This window comes from Schistocerca piceifrons, chromosome 2 (genome assembly GCF_021461385.2).
Source record: "Schistocerca piceifrons isolate TAMUIC-IGC-003096 chromosome 2, iqSchPice1.1, whole genome shotgun sequence".
Classification (NCBI taxonomy): domain Eukaryota; kingdom Metazoa; phylum Arthropoda; class Insecta; order Orthoptera; family Acrididae; genus Schistocerca; species Schistocerca piceifrons.
Genome location: NC_060139.1, coordinates 383,698,387 through 383,720,592, shown reverse-complemented (window position 1 = coordinate 383,720,592; position 22,206 = coordinate 383,698,387). Strand labels below are relative to the sequence as shown.

The window sequence follows — 22,206 nt, the reverse complement described above, 5'->3', positions numbered from 1 at the left end:
CACACAGCCCATCGAACCACCTGAGAAATGATTTCACCTAGTGTAATCACGCCTGCTGCAGTTCACAACGAGCTTCAGCCTGTCATGAAGAACAAAACTAGGTCGGAACACACCAATGAGAGACTACGATCCGATGTGCAGAAGTTTCGCGAAATGCAGGAAGGGAAGTAGGATTAAAAGTGAGCGGCCTTCTGGGTAATGATATGTTTAGGGTTTGTGATGACCGGTCCCCAGAGTTATTGAACAAGTGCTTAAATGATGTAGATAACTTGATTTCATTGAAATGACAATGGTTTTAACTGGTGACTGTGCACATCCTCGGAAGATATGCTTCGTGGATTGGGAAGAAGTAATAAGAAACAATGTTACGTGTTTGCAGGACGTGATCCGACTGGAATGACGACTGCGCTTTTCCTAAACTACTTGAAACGATTCCCGGGATCTAAAGACCACATTTTCGCATTTTGACGGTAATTATGCTCCTTGAGTCCACTATTGAAATTTCGGCGTCGGCGCTGTTTTCATGTGGAACACATCATGCCTTAGCACATGTCAAAAATGTCACGCACAAATCTGCATATACATGCGGGCCATGTTTGATATGTGTTGTGTGACTGCTCTTCAAAATGGCTCCAAATCAGGAATTGTAATAATAGACATAATAAGCATAACTATGATCAAATGACAACAATTTTGTCATTTAGAAACTTCTGGGTTAGTGTGCTACCCGATAAGGAAAATATCATCATTTGCCGGGATATTTCCTTCTATAAACCACGACCTATTTTGCTCCCCTCCATATCCAACCGAGAGGCAAAACAGCAGCTCTACTCACGTCGGTGTTGACTTGCTGTTACGATGTAATCTTCCCTCCGAGAAGTGCCAGTCGCGAGTCTAGCTATCGTTTTCTTTCGATATTCCGAGTGTAGTGGACTTTCCTCCCATATGCTTTTTTATGTCAGCCTTCTCCGCACATAAACAAGGGTAAAAGCGGAACCGGATCTCTCGATAAACGCTGAGAGCATAAGGCGAGTTTGATTGGAAAGTAAACTGTTTATCATCGTTCAAATAAACTACATTGACCAAATAAGTGACCAGAGAGAAATAAGCAAATGAGATCAAAGCAAGGAAGCAATGAACTCATCGTGTACAAAGCAGTATAATTAAGATGGTGTTCAATTTATTTGTAGTTGTAGTCTGAAAGCTGAATGAACTACTTGTTCTCTCGACTCTTTCGTTACTAATGGTGACATAGTGTTATCTTTATAGCAGTCGTCACCCAATAAATATCCTTAATACTGTGCCAAACGCTTTCCGCTGTTATCGTGAAAGGATTGTCAGTGGTGATTTGTGTGACTGGTACTTTTCATGGTTGTCGGCTGGTCGCAATTTTTAAATCTGTTTTGGTTCCGACCTTACTGTCGGACATGAATTTGTGCCGTTGTATTATCATTGATGATACGGGTATTTCTCATAAATTTAAATGACATCTTCTAACCACCAAGAACTGCACTTAATATTTTTATTAGCCAAACACGTATTGGAATATAACTCATCGTCAGTGGCATATGTATTTCTACATCAATGACACGTTTGTCAATTATAAATTCTTTATGAAGTTCAGCTTCATGTGCATCTAGAAAGCAAACAACCATGTGGATATCTAGAACACAATTACTAGCATGTCTACGTTAATACGATAGGATAGGTTTAAGTAGTTCTAAGTTCTAGGGGACTGATGACCTCAGATGTTAAGTCCCATAGTGCTCAGAGCCATTTTGAACCAAGTGGAATTGCTGTCAAATCTTGGACAGCGACAATTCTTGACCATGTCTGACATAACTGTCATCATAATTAAGTGAACTATTTGCAGCTTACATAGAATTAATTGATTATAAAGTATCACATTATGACGTATCCTAAGCTGCGGGCCCGGCCTGAAACACAATTTTTTGCAATTACTGTTATTACGTTCATCTTTATGTCTGAGGGTATGTCGTCTGTGTTATATGTTGCACACCATGTGCAATTTTTTTGTCATCGATGGCTCTCCCAAGGATCTCAGTAATTCTAAGGGAATGTCGTTTACTGCAGGGGTCTTGTTTCCACTTAAGTCTTTCACTGCTTTGTCAAATTCGACTCGCATTTACCTATCGCCCCTTTCATCTTCATGTACTGACTTGTCATCTGACCTGTTGATATTCATACAGCTACTTCCCTTTCTTCCAAAGGTCTCTTTAGTTCTGACAGAGGAAGTGCTATTAGCTGACAGTATCACTTGGGCGACATGTCCATGGCGCTGTTCGGACTTGATCGGATTGAACGTTTCCGATTTTGGAGGGAGATGGTAGAGTAGCTAAGTTATCACCTTCTTCAGTTTTTGTAGAGTTGAATATTTCCTTCTTGAGACGCGGAAAACCTATCGCAAGTTCGTGAGGACAGACTATCACACGTATGTGCGAAGTACTATTAAGTACTATTAAGAGCCAATTATTATGGCTGTGCATGTTTCTCAACTATTCCAAATTTGCTAAGGCTCTCCTCCTGGTTCTTCAATAATATACATAATCCTAAACTGCATCTTGTGTGAGTTAACCATTTTCATGTTCACTCGAGTGTCATAAAAGAATGTTTTTACACAGGGTGGTCAGAAATGGTGTAACGGTTGTAAGGGTGTTGCAAGTGATGTTGTTCCGAAACGTAACTGTTTAGAAAAAACTCCGATATGTTGCGCTGTTTCCGAGTTATTTAGCATCGAAGTTAGACAGTCAGGTCGTTGTGCGTGCAAATTTAAGCGCTTACATACACTAAAATGCGGTAATGCACAGGCGTCTCTGGGTCAGTGAGTTAATAATTGAAATGCTCATTGCCAGTTAAAAATTCCTTTTTCAGAAATGATAAATTTAAGTTAAGTGAGCTAAAGCAACCTTGGTTCGGTTTGGGGAAACCAAACGAAGTAGAAGTTTGGCGACACTGCCTCTGGCAGGCTGCTTAAATTTGCGCGTGCAACGACCTGATTGGCTAATTCAATGCCTAATAACTCGGAAACGGCACAACGTATCGATATTATTTCGTAACAATTATTTCTTATAAGCTATTCAGACTGTATGTAATCACCCAGAACACTTCAAAAAGACGTAATCTACAAGAATGCGATCGCATTAGACACCACACGATGCAGAGAAAAATACTGTGCTGTCAGCCGTTTTCAACTCACAAGATAGGTGGACGTTTTGAAATCGGGATGATAGAATAAGAGAAGAATTGGTTATGACTGCTTTCTCGAAATTTCACTAAGGTAAATAATTACATGTAAAGAAAGCTTTGAAATCATAATCAACATAGTGTGCCTTTTAAAAGAAATAATATCTTTTTAACAGACATCACAGTCGCCACTGACTATAAAATGATTACAGGTTTGTCTTTAAGGCCATTATCGAGTGGTTTGTTGTATAAGACTATGCATTAGCGTATGTGAAACTTTAAAAATCTTCTGACACATACACATGTCACTGTCGTACCTGAGACTCTTAGCAATGATACCATCTTTAACCTAAATAAAAAAAAGAAAAAAAAACACTGTTCTGATGTATTCTGAACATGAGAGCTCAAAAATAATTTACTGGTCATTTTAGCCTAATATATTTTAATAAAGTTTTTCGAACCTTAAGGCAGAATGTATCCTTTTAGTAGAATGTAGCGACTGAACGGAAGAAGCACCGTGCTAAGAGTGGGCTCAGTAGCTTTCAGGGTCATGAAGGCATAAATTGTTAGGTTTCCCAAGTGGAATTGCCAGCCGTTGTGGCCGAGCGGTTCTAGGCGCTTCAGTCTGGAACCGCGCTACCGCTACGGTCGCAGGTTCGAATCCTGCCTCGGGCATGGATGTCCGTGGATGTCTTTAGGTTAGTTAGGTTTAAGTAGTTCTAAGTTCTAGGGGACTGATGACCTCAGATGTTAAGTCCCATAGTGCTCAGAGCCATTTTGAACCAAGTGGAATTGTCAACAGACAGGTGACGGAACGGACAGCTGACACACAATGTGTTTTTTTTTCTCCGGTTTCTGCAGTTTCAGTTTCAAGTCAGTGTAGACGAACATGCTCAGTCAGCTGTCACGTATATAGGACGAACTTGGAGCACAACACTAACCTGACACTGACAGTTCATGACCTCAAACTATGGCACGAAATTTTCTTCTGGCTCTTCCTCTTCCTTGTTCAAGTTTTGAACGCTTTTGTTGAATCACCCTTTATGCTTCACGTATACAGCCTTCAGTCCTTCGGGAGTATGGCGATTGAAACCCACTCCAGATTTTGGTTTTCCATGATTTTCCTATGTTGGGATTACCACTTTGGAAAGAGCTTCTGCTCCGTTCCTAATGACTTCATCGTCGACGGGACAGTGAGCCCCAGTGTCCATTCCTCTCCTCCGTTCATTCCTCGTCATCATAGAGCACGAGGTCGCTGTTTTGTTTTTTGTCGTTCGGAGCAACGGATGATCTCTTTGGCAGGTTGGTGCAGCCGCTGATGCTGGGTTACCTGCTGGCGTACTTCACACCGCCGCGAACCATGTCCAAGGAGAGCGCCATGGCGTACGCAGGCGCCATCGTGCTGTGCACGGCGTTCAACACGCTCTTCTTCAACCACTACACGCTGGGCGCCTTCCACGCCGGCATGCGTGTGCGGGCCGCTTGCTGTTCGCTCATCTACAGAAAGGTACGGTAGCTCCACATACTCTCCTAGTAGCTACACCAATCAACAGATATGTTGCATGACCCCCACATGTCGCGGAGGAAGATTGTTATTGTGACTGTTACTGTAACAAACGGCAGGACACCTCTGATGTTGTTTACAAACATACATACGTAGAACGCTGCATTCTAATGGATTACAGTATTTAAGTTGAATTAAAATCACCAGTAGGGACGCATTAGAGACGCCTACGGAGCAGTAGAGTGAACGTCCATCATGCCACGAAAGACAGCCGCGACCAATGATCGAGTCCGCATCATCACGTTAGCTGTCGAAGGCTCGTCAACCTGGGATGTTGCTCGACATGTGCACCGGAGTCAAAGTCATGTAATATATAAGAAACTATCAACCTCGACTGCGGTAGTTTCTTATATATTAGATTATCACGATTTCTGACTGGGCTGAAATGTTGAAAGTACTCAAAGTGATGTAATTTGGACGCGGAATCCGTTCCAGCTGACAGGTTCTGTTGAGGACCGACATTGCACAGGGCGTCCACTTTCGACAGGAGCACAAGTTGATCGATATGCACGACACAGAAACCATGGACTGTGTGCATCAGAACTGAATCTGAGGCTCGAAAAGGATACAGAACCTTGAGTATGATATCAAAGTGTTAGGAGACGATTGCACGGTGCGATTCTTCATTCCCGACGACTATTGCGAGCACCACGTCGCACACCACGACATTGACTCTGTTACACATGGACGAAGAGATACGCTGAACGGGCGCCCCAGGATTGGCGTCGTGTGCTGTTCACTCTCGAAACTAGGACGTGTTTTTACCCTGAAAATCGCAGACAATGTGTTAGGAGACAACGCCTCCAACACCGTGTCCCATTTGTGCAACCGGGTGGTGGTAGAGTGATGTTCTGTTGTGGCGTATCACATGTGGCCATCATGCAGTTCTCGTACTTGTTAAGGGTAATTTCACTGCTGTATGGTACAGGAGCGAGATTTTGCAGTCAACAGTGGGACCGCATTACCAACATTTTGGTGAGAACTTCATCTTGATGGATGCTCATCGTGCTTTTCTTGTGAACACGTTTCTTCAGCTTGCTAGGATCACCAGGACGGAGTGGCCTGCTTGTTCTCCGGCCACGAACCCAATGGAACAAGTGTGATATCGATTGGACATCGACAACGACCACATGCTCTGCGCGATTTACGCGGAATCGCCATTGAAGATTTGAACAACTCGGATCAGCGCTGGCTTAATGCTCTCATTGGTCGTATGCCACGCCGGATTAAAGGCTGCATCCGAGCAAGGGGACGTTTCACACGCACTGGTGTTGCTCAGTAGTGCTGCGAAAAAACCCCGGGGGAAGCAAACGATTTTGTCGTTACACAAATGTTTCTCTCTCTCTTCTTCTTCTTCTCCTCTCTCTCTCTCTCTCTCTCCCTCTTTTTTATATAGATCTGGACACATTGTGAATGAATATATACGCATGGCTAAGAGTCAGTTCATGTTTTCTGTTCCTTGAATTGCGAAACAAACGGGTAATATAAAACTTTTGTTGATGTGTGCACAGCTGTGCCGGTCTTTCCCTCAAATTGTCCTTGTCACTTAAACCTCATTTTACTAACATTTCACACGGTGGATTCGACATTCAGTCGCTCCTCGAAACTGGAAGAGATGATTTCTCATATGACTCTGAGACGGGGGAACTGTATCGAAACCAACTTCTCCTCTGATGACCAACTCTTGTATCTCATCGGCCTCGTATCTCATCATCCCAACAGCAACAAATCTGCACTCTTTCCTTCTTGGCGTCAGTAAAGCCTACGGTTTTGCACGACATTCCTGTCTGCTCTTCAGCCTTCATGATTGGTGTATAATTGATAATGAAAACTTACATGGATCATAGTACACAATAATGAAACAAAAACCGGCCAGTGAGAACGGATCCACAAACGACCTGTTTGCAACAGAATTTCGAATGTGTGGTTACGAGCGACCACTGACGTCACTGCGAAATATTGTCCTAGGTAGTATGACAATAGGAGATTCGATTAAGTCATCATCCAGTTGGTTTCAAATTTCGCCCATGGCGTACCTTAACAAGAAATACAATACTACTTTATCACGTTACATGCTACAATTTACTTCACACTCGTACGTATTAAAGGAGCTGTTGCACGTATTATCCTCGCATTCGCATACAATACGACACTCGTCTTAGCAGTGGGTTACGAATTCTTTCAAACACCCCTTGATCATCTCGTAAAGCTTGACAAGACTGTACCATTCGCTGCTTCGATTCTTCAAGCGGATCTACGGTAATGCTGTACACTTATCTTTTGAGATGATTCCATATAGAAAATTCTAAATGACTGAGGTCGGGTGCTCTTCAACCCCCGTGTACAGGCTCTGCTCGACCTATCCATTTTGGATCATACTGGCATGGTATATATCGTCTTAGCACAGCAACAGAATGCTCGGTGTTCCATCATACTTTTATAACTTGTGCTAACTGACAAGAAAGATATTATGAGTTGTAAGCTATGATCGGGTCTGAGGTTCGTATTTAGTGAGAATAGACCGTTAATAAAGAAATTCATATATCTTCTGGATCAACACATCTCATAAATGCGACTATGTCGCAGCTAGTCAGTTTTGTTACTGGTTATCGTGGTGTTAAGAGCCGGCTTTCCCAAATTTATTGTAGTCCATAGTAAATGGCATAGGAAAATTTTCACTACACATGACTTTACAGTTTATCGAAAGCCACCTGAAAGCTATATTCTCCTAAACAAACGAAAACGGTAAAAGACCTAAACATTCTTACCCTCTGGTATCAGAGCTACTGAATAATAATTCACTAACATCAATCTTCTGATTGGCTACTTCTGTCAATGTAAAGAAAAATAGTAATTTTTTCCGGGATCTGAAGGCGAACATGTACACCAAAAGGCAACGTAGAGCCATTGTGAATCACCGGACTCATGCATTAGTGAGTGCCGCAGCACGGTAGATGGATTTGTGCTGGACTGGATTTTCTCATTCAACAGCCAAAATCGCATAATTTTTTTTATTATTTAAGACAACGAATTTCAACAGACTATGCTGTCATCTTCAGGTCTTAAAATCTTTTGTTGTAAAACATGTTCATTTTACTCTGAACTCACGCACAAGATGTCAAGTAGATAAAAATAATACGTTATAAAACATTTGTTATCCACTAAAATATGTAAAAACATAAAGCACCTTGTGTAACAGGCTATGTCAACATATATATTGCTCACAGCTGCTTGTTGCATCATAAAAACAACACAGTACACAATAGAACAACTGTTTACATATACTGAACGTACTCTAAACAATGCGAATTCACTTTAAATGGCGACTAAGGTAAAACTCAGTTGTACCTTATACTCCATTTAAAGTGGATTCGCGCTGTTTAGAATAAGGTACAACTGAACTGTAACGTATACGCTATGTAAAGTGGATTCGCACTGTTTAGAATATGTTCAGTATATGTAAATAGTTGTGTCATTGTGTACCGTGTTTGTATGATGCAACATGCAACTGTGAGCAATATGTATATCAACATAGCCTGTTGCGCAAGGCGCTTTATGTTTTTAAATATCTGCTATTATTATCCACTTGACAGCTCGTGCGTGAGGTCAGCGTAAAATGAACGTGTTTTACAATAAAAGATTTTAAGGTCTGAAGATGAAAGTATAGTCTTTTGAAACCTGTTGTTTTAAATAAAAAAAAAAATGCGATCTTGGTTGTTGAATGGTTTTTAACTTTTGCTGGACTTTTAGTACCATGAGTGGGCAAAAGGCTAGACATCAACTGATGTCTACTGGAAAGCGGTTAGCAGGTGGATGCTATTAGACTGTTTGGATATGCTGAAACACAGCAATACGTTCTCGCATTTTACGAGAAAAAAAGGAGGTAACCTCGCGTACTGCAGCGTTTGCATAGTTGCCTTCCTCTAGGCGTCGAGATCTTTCCTTGAAAGGTTAGCACAGTACTGAGAAAAGCTGCCGCTAAGAGCTAGAAATTTTGTTGCAGTATAGAGGAGAATCTACTGGACATATGGAATTATCGTACATATATGGCGAAATATAAATGTTTCTGCATGGAGAATTTTATAAGATGCACCGCTACCATGCAAGACGGTTCGAAATGGCTGTATATTAAAATACATTGGGAATTGAGCGTTTGTTTGAATGATGTTTCCTTTTTCAAATAGCCTTTACTATAATCTCCAGTTCCTCCCGAAACAACTCGTATACAAGGGACAACCGAATTGTCATTGACATTACTTAAATTCTGCCACAATGAAATAAAACAAGGACATCAAGCTATAAGAAGTGTACCAGGTAATTGTGAGAAATTTTTCCACGCATTTCGAAAGGCGATTGAGGCATTTATCTTGTTGCGAAAGTAGTTTCGAGATTCCGCTGTTGTACACTGCTCCCGGCTAACAGTGAGACCAACCCCCGAAGGCAATTTTCGAATTTCGTCATAAATGATTTTTATCACATGTTAATCATTCACAGACTGTTGATCATTAAATAAATCAAGACAGCAACTCCACCTCAGTCAAAAATGAAACAGTTGTTCTCAATGTAGGCTGCATTTCATTAACTGTGTAACAATACGCAGAGAGCCAAGCGATTCTATTAGGCTCGTCCAGTTGTAAACTGCTGCATCTTATATACTATGTGTTAGAGTAGTATATTCCGTCAGCAGGGCTCGATGTAGAATGAAAAAGCGAGGAGCTGCAATGAAAAATTATTTGATTTATTTAGATCACAGTTAGCTAACAAAACACATTAAAATTCTTACTGTTCGACCTAAGTCAGTGGTATCTAATATTGTCACATAGAACATGTGTGAAATTTCACTATGAAACGTCAGCTAAGTGCTCAATCGCAAATGCATTACGACCGCTTAGCCATGATAAAAGCTCGCATCAGAATACTACTGTACTCTCTGAAGTATCCGAGCCAATCGATCTGGTGAAAGATGTAAACGACAATTATGTTATGTGTGCAGAGAAGCAGCTATAACCAGCCTATGGTGACACTCCGTTCCTTCACCTAACGGCAACGTTATTTTTACTACTAATATAAATTAAACTCTGTGTTCGTGTCTAACAAGGAACTCCTTGAGTACGAAGTCCAAAAGGCCAATGGCGTTTACGGCATTCGACGCCCCACATATTGTCTACTATGCAAACACAATATTGGCTGATAATGGCAGCAGGGGGTGGGACTCTAGGTATCCAATGGCGAGCACAGCATGAAGCTACAGAGCGTAGCTCAATAGCTTAGTCGACGAGTAGCTCACATCAGTGTTACAGTGGTACAAAGCAGAGCAATGGCAAGCATAAAGAACACAAACATTGCATTATATCTCAAATAACAGTTGCCGAAGTTGGCATTTCGTTCGAAAGGAAACCAAGAAATTTCAGATAATGAGACAGAAGAGTTAGAGGAAATATTAGCGTTTCTGCAACGCGAATCAGTGGAACGTGTGGTGTCGTATACGCCCGACTCTGCGGACAATGATGACGATCCGTGTTTAACAAGTGAAACTGATACTGAGTCAGGTGCCGAGTCATATAGTTCATTATCCTTGTCAGACAGGGAGGCACAAATCCCGTCTCCAGTGAAATGTAGTAAAGATCAATCGTCCAAGGAGAGGGTACTAAACATAATTACGTACATAGATCATCCGCACCATAGAAGAAAACTATTACGAACAATTCCGAATAAGTTCTCTGCAATATAACCGTATAGTACATAACAAAACTCAGGAGATTCAAGGGAGGACAAGGCGCACTTGTAAGAAAACCTGGATATTCGCGATTCAAGGATGCAACATAAATTGACAGAATGTGCATGATAGTGACCTGCTACATTATGCACATCAAACTGCGTGCGACTACAATGATTTCAAGGGAAGCTGTGGATTGTTGCATAACTTCAAACAGTGCTACAGAATTGGAAGACGTAAGATAACGAAATTTCAAACAATGCGTCAACTTATCGATGCGTAGCAAACTGTGGATATCGGCCAAAAAATTTGTAAGTGGGATAAACAAACTTATCCCACCGTTCACTAGGGAATTTGTTTTTAACTCAGACCAATCGGGATTTGGAGAAAAAATACATATGAAAGGAATCCTTGAAATCAGAGGTACCAAGAGAGTTATATCAAGATCAGCTAACATCAATGCCTTAACGCATTCGTATACAATTATGCCGACTGTTAATCTGGATGGTAAATTGGATGGAAAGTTATTTATTGTGTTGTGAGAAGCTGGAGGTGCCTGCCCCCTACGATTCTTTCTCGTGTGCGTGATCTTGCAAGGTCAGTGGGGACATGGCGTAAGAGAACTGCAACTATGGTACGAACACTGATTTTGGACAACAGTGGGTCAAAATTACTTGCTTTTGCTTGATTCCTGGTCTGCGTATAAAAATCATCCTCCCTTAGAGCAAAGTATACCTACTGAAAAATGTATGACATTGCGGTTCATACCACCTGAAACTAATGGACGAATTCACCCCTGGATGTATGTTTTTTCCGTGGCTATAAAACGTATTATACGGTATCTGCAGCTACGCCTTAAGAGGTAACCAGTCTCACGATAAGCTCCACGACACAGCACATTCCACCAGTCCTAATCACTCCGTTACGCCGGTACGATTCTGTATGCATTCTTTAAGAGTGGATACCTTGTTGAACATGCAGCACGGTTTGTAACTCACAAGGAGTCCGCCTTCGATATGGATGATGCGACCCTGCGTGGTCACTTTTCTTTCGGTGTTCATGGTGCAAATTATTTGTTTGTTTTGAGCAGTTCTTGAATGTCGACGATGTCAATTTTGTGAAGTGTAATACATACATCCCACAGAAAGTTGATCTCTACACTTCTCGGAAATTCATTTTCTGTCGCCCTCGCCGGCCGTGGTAGCCAAGCGGTTCTAGGCGCTTCAGTCCGAATCCGCGCGACTACTACGGTCGCATGTTCGCATCCTGCTTCGGGAATGGATGTGTGTGATGTCCTTAGGTTAGTTAGGTTTAAGTAGTTCTAAGCTCTAGGGGACTGATGACCTCAGATGTTAAGTCCCATAGTGCTCAGAGCCATTTGAACCATCCGTCGCCCTCCTGATGCGCACGGTAAGCCATTAGCGGCTAATACTTTCCTATCATAACTGTTAACACTTTCAAATGAACCTTACTAAAGACTGAACTTACTATATCGCAATCAGGGGGTTCCTTGTAAGTATAATGTAGGGAACTGCTTATTCTTTTACCACAAAATAATTCGCAAATATGTATTAAAATACAATTGTTATAATCTAGTCTCAAGATATTCTTTTATATTTCACTGGCATCCAAATTCGATTCCCGTTGATGACCTTTTTAGGTCTGTACATGAGTATGATTATATAGTTAAATAATATAATGGGGCATAAGAGGAAAGTCTGGATTAGGATTTGTCTTTGCTCCGTTGGCTTAGTTCATATCGAACGAGATTCCTTCTTTCAGCGGAGAGAGCCTTGACATGCTGTAGAGGGGTATGGCACACAACATGTACGCTTGATAATTATGGCGAAATTTTAGATCTCGCGTACAGTATTTGATCAAAGGCATCCGGACACCTATCAGTGCCCATCCTTCGCCTTTACGACATCTAGAACTCTGCTGGTAACTCTTTCAGTGATGAGTTTGAATATTTGTTGAGGTATGACAGTCCATTTTACCTCGAGAGCTGAAACCAGATAACATAATGATGTTCAGTGATGGGTTTGGAGCTAAGCTGACTTTATAACCTTTCACTAAGGTGTAGAGGCCGAGAGCCTGAGCAGGTCAATCCATTTCAGGAATGTTATTATCTACAAACGAGCCTCACACACGCTGCCTAGTCATGGTGATACAATCACCGTATTCGAACTGTTCCCCTATTGTACGTAGTGCACAACGCTGCAAAATATATTCATATTCTTCAGCGTTTAGCGTTTTCTTACGCGCAATAAGAGGGCTACGCCCTGATTACGAAAAACACCCTTACCTATAACGTTTTACCACCTCCCTTGTACTTCAGTGTTAGACCTGCACATGGCAGGTAATGTTCTCCAAGTATTCGCCAAATCGAAACCCTTCTATCGGATTGCCACAGGGAGTAGTCTTCACGAGCCCAAACCACTCGTTTCCAGTCATCCACCGCCCAGTGGCGTTGCCCTTTACAGCACCTCAGGTGTCACAGGACATTGTTTATATAAGTGTGTGGCTTATGAGGAACTGCTCGACGACTGTACCCACTCATTTTAACTCCTACGTACATTGTGCTAACTGTACTGCTGGTAGCACTTTGGTACTCACGAGTGTTCCCTTCCACTGATATCATGCCATTTTCCACAGCCATCCCATGCATTGTTCAACGGTCTGTGGCCGTCAGTACATGGCGTCTTCCTGGTCTTGGTTCAGATGTGGATGTTCTTCCGTGCTCCCACTTCACAATCGCATCACCAACAATCGACTTCTATGAGGGCTGAAACGTCCCTGCTGGATTTGTTGTTACCTATTGCTCAATTCCGCATTACATAGGATGTTCGGATAACTTTGATCGTATAGTATACTTTTTCTCTGGCTCCAAATACGCAACCTGCTACATGAAGTGTATAGCGTGTGTCGTTGGTTGCAGTCGCTGCGCCTGAGCCGTACGGCGCTAGGGGAAACGGCGGCTGGGCAGGTGGTGAACCTGTTGTCCAACGACGTCAGCCGATTCGACCTGGTATCCGTCTTCATACACCACATGTGGGCCGCGCCGCTCACCGCCATCATATGCATGTACTTCCTCTACAACGAGATCGGCGTCGCGGGATTCGTCGGGGTCGCCGTCGTCTTCGTCGTCGTTCCCATACAAGGTAAGCATCGCACGCGTTAACGTTTTAACAAATCCAACAGATACTGTAATTTCCCACTGTTCTGAGCAGCAGCAGTCTATGAAAGTTCTCTTATCATTCAAATGCAAAAAAAAAATCGAATCTCTGAAACAGTCTTTCATAACTTTGATCAAAAGGTGCTCCGGCATTTTGTAACATTGCAATTTGTTTCTGTTTATCTCGTGACGCCGTCGAACAATGAGGGTCCGACCCAATAACCTTTACTGCGAATTTTGCGGCTCTACCAGGCGATAAAATGTTACCAAGCTGTCGTCTCACTGTTGTGACAGTGGTTCAGAAACGGAGCTTCGTTTACTTTATGATATTGGGTCAGATTCAATATCGTAACATCTTCGCGGTCAAAACTAAAACTTATTGGCGATACGAACTCACATTCTGTGTTATTAACTAGAGCTTCAGACTCCGTGGTACCGCCGGTAGTTGTAAAACTGTTCTCTCAGTCCCTGTCAACAGGACCACCTTAACTTTCACTCTCTCACGACCGCCCTGCCCCTCAGGTTTGGTTGTGGCATATAACGCTAACTAGACGCTAAGTAAAGTATTCAGTGTATGGCCAGCACTGTAACGTACAGTCTGTTTAACGTCTGCCAATATACTTTTGTATTTGAAGACTCCTGCCGGCCGCTGTGACCGAGCAGTTCTAGGTGCTTCAGTCTGAAACCGCGCTGCTGCTACGGTCGCAGATTCGAATCCTGCGTCGGGCATTGGCTGTGTGTGATGTCCTTAGGTTAGTTAGGTTTAAGTAGTTCTAAGTCTAGGGGACTGATGACCGCAGATGTTAAGTCCCATAGTGCTTGGAGCCATGTGTCTTTTAATTCTTTGTTTCCCCCCCAGATTTTGACGATGGTTTTATCCTGTCAGACTTGGACTGTCATGTGGTGTTCAGGCTCGTCTTTTGAAAGAGTTTTGGAGATTATTACCGATCATGCACGGTTCGGATCGGTTGCCCATCTGCCGGTTCATCCATGGTTTTACCGAGGAGTGACATGTTTTTATGCCCACTTGCACCTTGGAAGTAGTGACACATGAAGTATTAGTTTTATATGATCTGAAGATGTACGTCAAGGGTATGAAATCGGTCGTCATACAGGGGAAAACACAATAAATAGCTATTGCTGATCTGGACTTTCACTTAGTTTAATATAGACTATTTTACATCTTGGATTTTAAATTGTTTGATTGCCCTTGATATTATGGGCAAGTAAAAGATTTTACGCTTTTACTACTACTTCAGATTACTCCGAGCACTGTGTGTCACACTTTCAGCAATGCAAGAGGACGACTCTCACTTTCGCAGAATAACTCAAGGCAAATTAATGCCAGAACAAAACATAGCAAATACCATTTACTCAGTTTAGTAAGTAACGTGCGCTCAAAACAAAAATAAGATATTGTAAATAATCGTCTGTGTTCGAGTTGTGTTTTATGCAATTTAATTAACAGGATTAATTAAGTAGAAATAGCATTACGCAGTCGATAAAGTTATCGTTTGCTGATGTATTATTATTTACCTCTACTACTAAACATGCATGATCTTCTTTTTCAGCTTACACTGGGAAATTGTCAGCAATATTCCGACGACGGACAGCTTTTAAAACAGACGAAAGGGTTCGTTTGACAGACGAGATTATTTCTGGAATACAGGTCATTAAAATGTATGCGTGGGAAAAGCCTTTCTCAAAGATGATCGAAGCAGCCAGGAGGTGAGCAATGTCTGCATAAGTTTCGGCTTTGCCTTTGACTTCAGATTTTACGTAACAAATTTCAAATTGCGGCTGTCATAAATTATATTTAGATTCTTACTATATGCTGATGAAGATCGTCACGGTGCAGGTTGCAGCGTGTTACCATAGAGTAATTATGAAAAGATATTACGCCGAATGAATACAGTAATGGAAACATAGGTTTATACACTCTAATAAGACTGTATATGTCAAGTATGCAGACGGACTTAATATGAAATTGATTGATCTCATTTGTGCACCAGTACGACTGAAGTAATCAGTTCACTACACTCACTGTGTAGTTCTTAAATTTAGCTGAAGTAGAAATATAATGATAACTGTTAAATAACTTGCTTTGTACAATTAATAATTTCTCAGGGCGGAACTGAAGGTGGTCATTAAAACGTCCTACATCAGAGGTATTTTCATGACGTTCAACCTCTGCACCACGCGTCTAGCGCTGTGCTGTACACTGATAACATATGTAATGCTGGGCAGCGATCTTACGGCAGACAAGGTACGTCCCAGTGAGAGCAGTTCACCGAATGTCCAGAGGTACTGGACAAAGCTAGTTTTAGATACCAGTTCCCTAAAACCATAGTACCTTAATTTGACGGTCTTGGTGAAGGATGTTTCAAGAGGCAACAGGCACACGTTAAGACCATTATGAATATAAAACCATACATAAATGTATGGTTCCTTTTCATTGTTTTCTCAGAACGTTTGTTTTCTTTTGGAACATCCCGCTTAGGTTACGTTGTCTAGAATAATCCGTTCCCATTTTTCATTTGTTTCTTGTGCATGGTTACAAATCAGGCTATCTCGCTATGTTTTTACTTAATCAATAATCTATTAAATCATCTGGTATTTCATTTGTCACAAAACCTCAGCAGAAGGAATATAAGTTTTCCATTCGATTTTTATTTATTAGTAATGCATTTATTTCCCCTGGCAAGATTAGGTCCTTCAGGGGCTCTCTTTCATTGAGCACTCAGTCTACGTTACTAGTATATGATCAACATGTTATTATGATCACAGTGATAATGATAATAATAATGATGATGAAAACATATCTAACAATGAATCTATACAATTTATGAAATGTCAGTCTCATTGACATTAAGCGATGTCCTCATTACGTTCTTGTCGAAAGTGAATAATGAGTTCCTAAACGTGTGGCAACAGTACAGATGTAATCAATCTGTGGAAGAAGTTGACTGGGCAAAGAATAAGGGGGAAGTAATAGGATAAGATTATCAGATGAGATGTGATACCATCAAGATACTGTACGTATCCAATCTGGTATTGCAGTAATGGAGAGGTACTGAAAACACCGTGACAAAAAAAATAAATTAAATAATTAAGTATTTTCGCATTTTGTTTCATATTCGTGAATTGTGTGCAGAACTAACACACTGAAGATCTTTAAGCACATTAAGTTTGTTACTCTTAATTGATAATGAGGTAGCGGATCTAAAGAAAACTTCATTCGACTTCTAGACAACTTTTCTAGTCTACTGACGCAAATTTCAATATCATTCCATGCAGCACCATCAAGAATTCCAGTAGCCGAAGCTTTCTTGTTAATATGAGAACAAATATATCGTATTCAAAACGGATCTTCTCCATGAATTTATGTTGGATTCGTGGCTGAAACCCTAGTCAGTTTGTGTAGTGATTTCATTTTCGAGAAAGGTGATCCATAGACATCTCCATGTTGTCGCTTAATCAATTGGAGTGAATGCCGCGGTGGTTCCTTAAACAACATTTACTCCCTCGGCCAAGTCAAATCCGAGGTTCTGCTCCAACTCTAACGATGACGATTTAGAATGGACAATAAAGTCGATCGCTTTCTTCTTTCTTGGGAAACTTATATTCAGAAAGTGGTTGAAACAGTGCGAGTTGACAAAATGAATGAAAGGAAAATGAAACGGAATTTGTTTGCAGCATTGTGAAACAATAAACTTAAAATCAATTTTTTTAAATTAAATACCAGTAAATTTTTCATTTGACTACGCTTACTATTTTAGGTGTTCGTGGTCCTCACGTACTTCAACATTTTGGCGCAGACAATGTCAATGATGTTCGTCCGAGGAGTCGCCGAAATAGCTGAGGCTCTGGTCTCGGTTAAAAGGCTGCAGGTGAGATTGGCATGTTTCTCAAAACTGTAATGAATAATATTTATTAGATTTTAGGAATCACATGACATGATCAGACCACCGTTGACTTCTTACACCGGATTTTCTGTTATACGTTAGGCATGGTGTGCCTAAAAAATGAGGCGAATGCAGTGCCATCTAAAAGGCAGCATGTGTCAGAACTGTGTGCAGGCGCATGTGCAAGGAGAAACTTGTCGATAAGTGAGAGTCTGACACACTAAGGCGAAGCAAATTTGTCTGGTTTGGCCAGTCGAACGTAATGAGTGTGACGACTTGTGTCGTAGTATAAAAATCAAGTTTTTCATAAATTTTAGTGCATAAAGGGGCCGTAGGCAGAAAATATGTTCAAGATTGGCTGAAATGCTTTCGGGACGGAAAGAAATCTACGGACGATTCGCCACGTTCAGGCTGATCGTCAACAAGTACAACGACGGACAACACCGTCAAATGGAGAAGATGCTCACACGAAATAGGCGCGTGCTTCTGAGAAGGCAAAACGGATTAAGCTGCCACAGATTGACTGGCAGAGATTACCATCTCTTCTGCCGACCATCACATCAGTAAACGAGATGTTGTGCTAACAATTCGATAACTACTATCGAGCGAGCTGGCGCTGTAGTTAAGACAAACAACTGGAATTCAGGAGGGCAATAGTTCAAATCCTCATGTCTTCAGGGGTAGCCCTAAACCGTTTCCGGCAAATACTGGCATGGTTCCGTTCAGAAGGACAAAAGATCTTTGTCGATATCCTGCCTCATCATTCTCCAATTCAGGTCTATTATCCGCCACTTGTCATCGAAGGGACATTAAGCTCGGGCTACGAGATAGTCACAGTCTTCCACTGTCTGCACTGCTTTTCCTCCAAATAAGTGTAACTTCGGTGCCTTTACAGGTTTCGCAGAAGGCTTCTCTGATAATTCCCGATAGCATGTAAGTACTGCTCAAAGCGCATTCTAGCCAACTAAAAATAGTTTGTAGATGACTAAAAAGAAAGTGTTGAGTGGTCCCCATACCACTCAGCGAATTTTCTACACACACTTCGGATCAGTATTAATTATTCATCTTCTTGATACTGTCGATCGTTGTCCTGTACATAATGTTTTCTCACTGTCAGGAGTGTTCAAATGGTTCAAATGGCTCTGAGCACTATGCGACTTAACTTCTGAGGTCATCAGTCGCCTAGAACTTAGAACTAATTAAACCTAACTAACCTAAGGACGTCACACACATCCAGGCCCGAGGCAGGATTCGAACCTGCGACCGTAGCGGTCGCTCTGCTCCAGACTGTAGCGCCTAGAACCGCACGTCAGAGGTGTGAGGAACAAGTGAAGCACTGTTGTTGTTGTTGTCTTCAGTCCTGAGACTGGTTTGATGCAGCTCTCCAAGCACATTTCGCATGAAATGGTAAAGGGTGGACCTATTGCTTGTCCTCCTCTGTAGAACACGTGATTAAAGATAGTTGGCACTGATGTGTGACGGCGCTAATACACTTGTTTGCAAAACTTAAGGGGAAAGTAACCTTCGTATATTGTGTCACTGCCAAGTAATATATCTCTATGAAACTTGGACTGTACACAAAAAGAACTACTACAGTGTAGTACAAAAGGTAACTGAAATAAATACGCTACGAGATGAACAGAAATAACACTTTTATTCAAAGACAATAATTATATTGAAGTCACCGCGATATACAGTGGTCCCTTGGACATTGGAAACGCCGGGATATGGTACTTAATAAGGTTTGTAATACCGTGGACGGTAATGTATGCACTGCAACGAGTTCCCACGCTGGCTACAAGACTGGTAGGGAGTTTGGTGGTAGGGTGTTCAGTTCCTCCATCAAAGCGCTTGACAAATGCTGAATGATCGTTGGTGGATGTGGACATCTTATAATACGTCTCCCAACGCAACTCACACGTTATCGATGGTATTTAAGCCGGGAGAATAGGAAGGCTAGTCCATTCGTTTATATGATCATTTTGCAACGTTTTGGCGGTCCAGGTGTTATGGTGTCAGGAGGCACAATGTTTCAAGAGCGTCCTGACCTCTAAACCTTTGAACACGGTACATCACCAGTCAGTGTCGTTGTGACACTATACTCCATCCCCATGTGCGTCTTTTCAGGGGTGCGATTGTCTCTGATTTCATTTTATGGATGACAATGGGCATTCTTATCGAACGGAAGGATATTCGACGAATGGATTGGCTTTCCCGTTCCTCCAACTTAAATCACATTGAGTACGTGTGGGATACACTGGGGAGGCGTATTATAGTACGGCAACATCCACCAACGACCATTTAGCAGGCAACCGAGCTGGCGGAGGAATGGAAAGCCCTACCACAAGAACTGCTTACCAACTTTGTGGACAGCATGGAAGCACGTTGTGGAGGATGCATTACACACCCTTTTAAAAATCATACCCCGTCTTTTATGATGTCTAGGAGACCACCATGACTAGCGGAGACTTCAGTGTCTTCTATGTGGTCCAAGTTCTATCGAGCTATGTTACTTGGCAGTAACACATCGTGCAAGACTTACTTTCGTCCGTAACTTTTGCACATCAGTGTACGTAACGTATTACCGAAAACTTACTGTTTCTTTGTACAATAAAAAACGTAATTTTTTATTGCAAACTCTAGGAAGTTTAATCCTTTTATTAGTTTGACAAAGACAAAAATTTTAACAACAACGATTAGATCGGAATTATAATGTGTCTCTATTCCTCCACAACATGAGTCAGAGACTACGCAATGAAATTCTGTGAGAATACGAGAACCTTGGATGATTTCACATATCTTCTCTTTCAAGGCTTTGGAACTGCGCACTGAAGATTCACCACGAAATACTAAACAGATGTGTCAAATTAATCGTATTCCTGTTTATTAGTACTGAAGACCGACATCTTAAGCGAGTGTGTTTCAATTCTCAAGAAAAAGTCATTTGTAATTACTGCTGTGAATATATTACGTTTTAAATAATAGCTATTAAAACTACAACACCATCAATCGACATGCAAAAAACTCTACACTGGCATGAAGTGTACTAATGCTTGGATGCAGTTAGGATTTCAGCTCAATCGCACATGATAGAAAGGTATAACGCCATCTATTCTATATGTAATGAAAGATTACGTATTGGCTTTTTCAAACAGAAATTGCATTTGAGTGTCGTTTGTTTGCTAAAAGATAGTGTTACGATTCATTTGAGAAGGAGAAACATTTACCTACACGTGATGGAATTCTACAGCGGCTGGATCGTTGAATACAGAGACTGTGGTTTATCGGACCCTGATATTGCTTCCCGCGTTTGTCGGGATCCGACGACTGTCATACAAACGCTCAAGTCTTAGGGCCGCTTCTACCGTGGAGGGAGTCGTGTTGTTAGACGCATGGACTACCCATCAGTGCTGGCTGCTGTGCTTCGATAGTGGACGATGGACTTTATTATCCACATCTACGGATTGCTGATCTTCTTGCGAGGTAGCAAGAACGGCCTTATTCAACACCACACATGACCTCAACGAGCCCATACCATTGGTATCCAAGAGACATAAATATTGTTTGCTCGGCAGTGCAGTATCGCAAAAGCGATGCCTCGTACCTTGAGTCAAGAATGGATTTGTTTGTAGTAAGACAAGTATCCACACGCACAGCGCCACGAATCTGACCTATTGCCACCACGGAGACCACTATTACGGTTTCCCTTGCTGCTGTAGAGGTCGCCCGCTGCCTGGCTGGAAACCTCTACCGGTTTTCCAGGAGACTGAGGACCTGTGTGACATCGTTAGACGCAATAACACAGTGTTCAAGATTATTCCGGTTATTACTCAGAATACAAGTCGTTGCCGAGTCTTTTGCGACGGCTGGCGTCTGTGTAATCTGCAGAGGAACTCGTTGAATCCAACACAGGACTCACAGCTGCCGAGGACGCTGCATCAGCGCGGAATAGAAGTCGATGACACTCTGGTGCAGCGGTTTGCCACCCGCTGGCGAGGTGACCGCGAAGTGTGTGTTTGGTCCACACGACGTTACATTGAGTTCTCAATCCCTTCCAGATTACTGTCCGTGTTGTCCCCCTGGGTGGTCCGCGATGTCGAATGCCGTGATGTCGTGCTGTATGCTGATCCTGGCCCGCCGGTATGGTAGGCCGGCAGACCCGTGAGACGCTAAAGTCTTAAGGCCGCTTCTACCGTGTTGGTAGACCCATGGACTACCCATCAGTGCTGGCTGCTGTGATAACTTCGATAGTGGACGCTGGACTTTATTATCCACATCTACGGATTGCTGATCTTCTTGCGAGGTAGCAAGTGTAGGACCAACACTAGAACAATTCCACACACAAGCTGTTACCATACTATAACTAGAGAATCGAGTGTAAATGACATGGACGCCGTCGATCATACTGATCGAGTGGTCTAAGCTAGTGGGGGTAGAGTATTTGTGTCGTGAAGGAGACGCTCGGCTCTAGACGCCATTCATTCACAGTGACCGAATAGATTCTGCTCTTCTCGAATTGTCAGCGGCCTTCAATTGCTCTAAATTTCCTTAACGAATTTGTTACAGTGTCTTTAATGCTTAGTCAAACTCCTGCTAGGCGATGTTGCGTCCTGTATAGTGTCTACATCTACATCTACATCTA

At 42.0% G+C, this 22,206-nt stretch overlaps 1 protein-coding gene across 1 annotated transcript in view; it reads left to right on the top strand.

Moving 5' to 3' along the window:
• Nucleotides 1–22,206, top strand: part of LOC124776435 (ATP-binding cassette sub-family C member 4-like) — a 261,830-nt gene that overhangs the window by 153,312 nt on the left and 86,312 nt on the right. Inside the window, exons 4-8 of the mRNA XM_047251434.1 lie at nucleotides 4,507–4,711; nucleotides 13,423–13,645; nucleotides 15,231–15,387; nucleotides 15,787–15,925; nucleotides 17,439–17,549. Coding sequence (XP_047107390.1) covers nucleotides 4,507–4,711; nucleotides 13,423–13,645; nucleotides 15,231–15,387; nucleotides 15,787–15,925; nucleotides 17,439–17,549 — 835 coding nt within the window. The remainder of the gene's footprint in view (nucleotides 1–4,506; nucleotides 4,712–13,422; nucleotides 13,646–15,230; nucleotides 15,388–15,786; nucleotides 15,926–17,438; nucleotides 17,550–22,206) is intronic.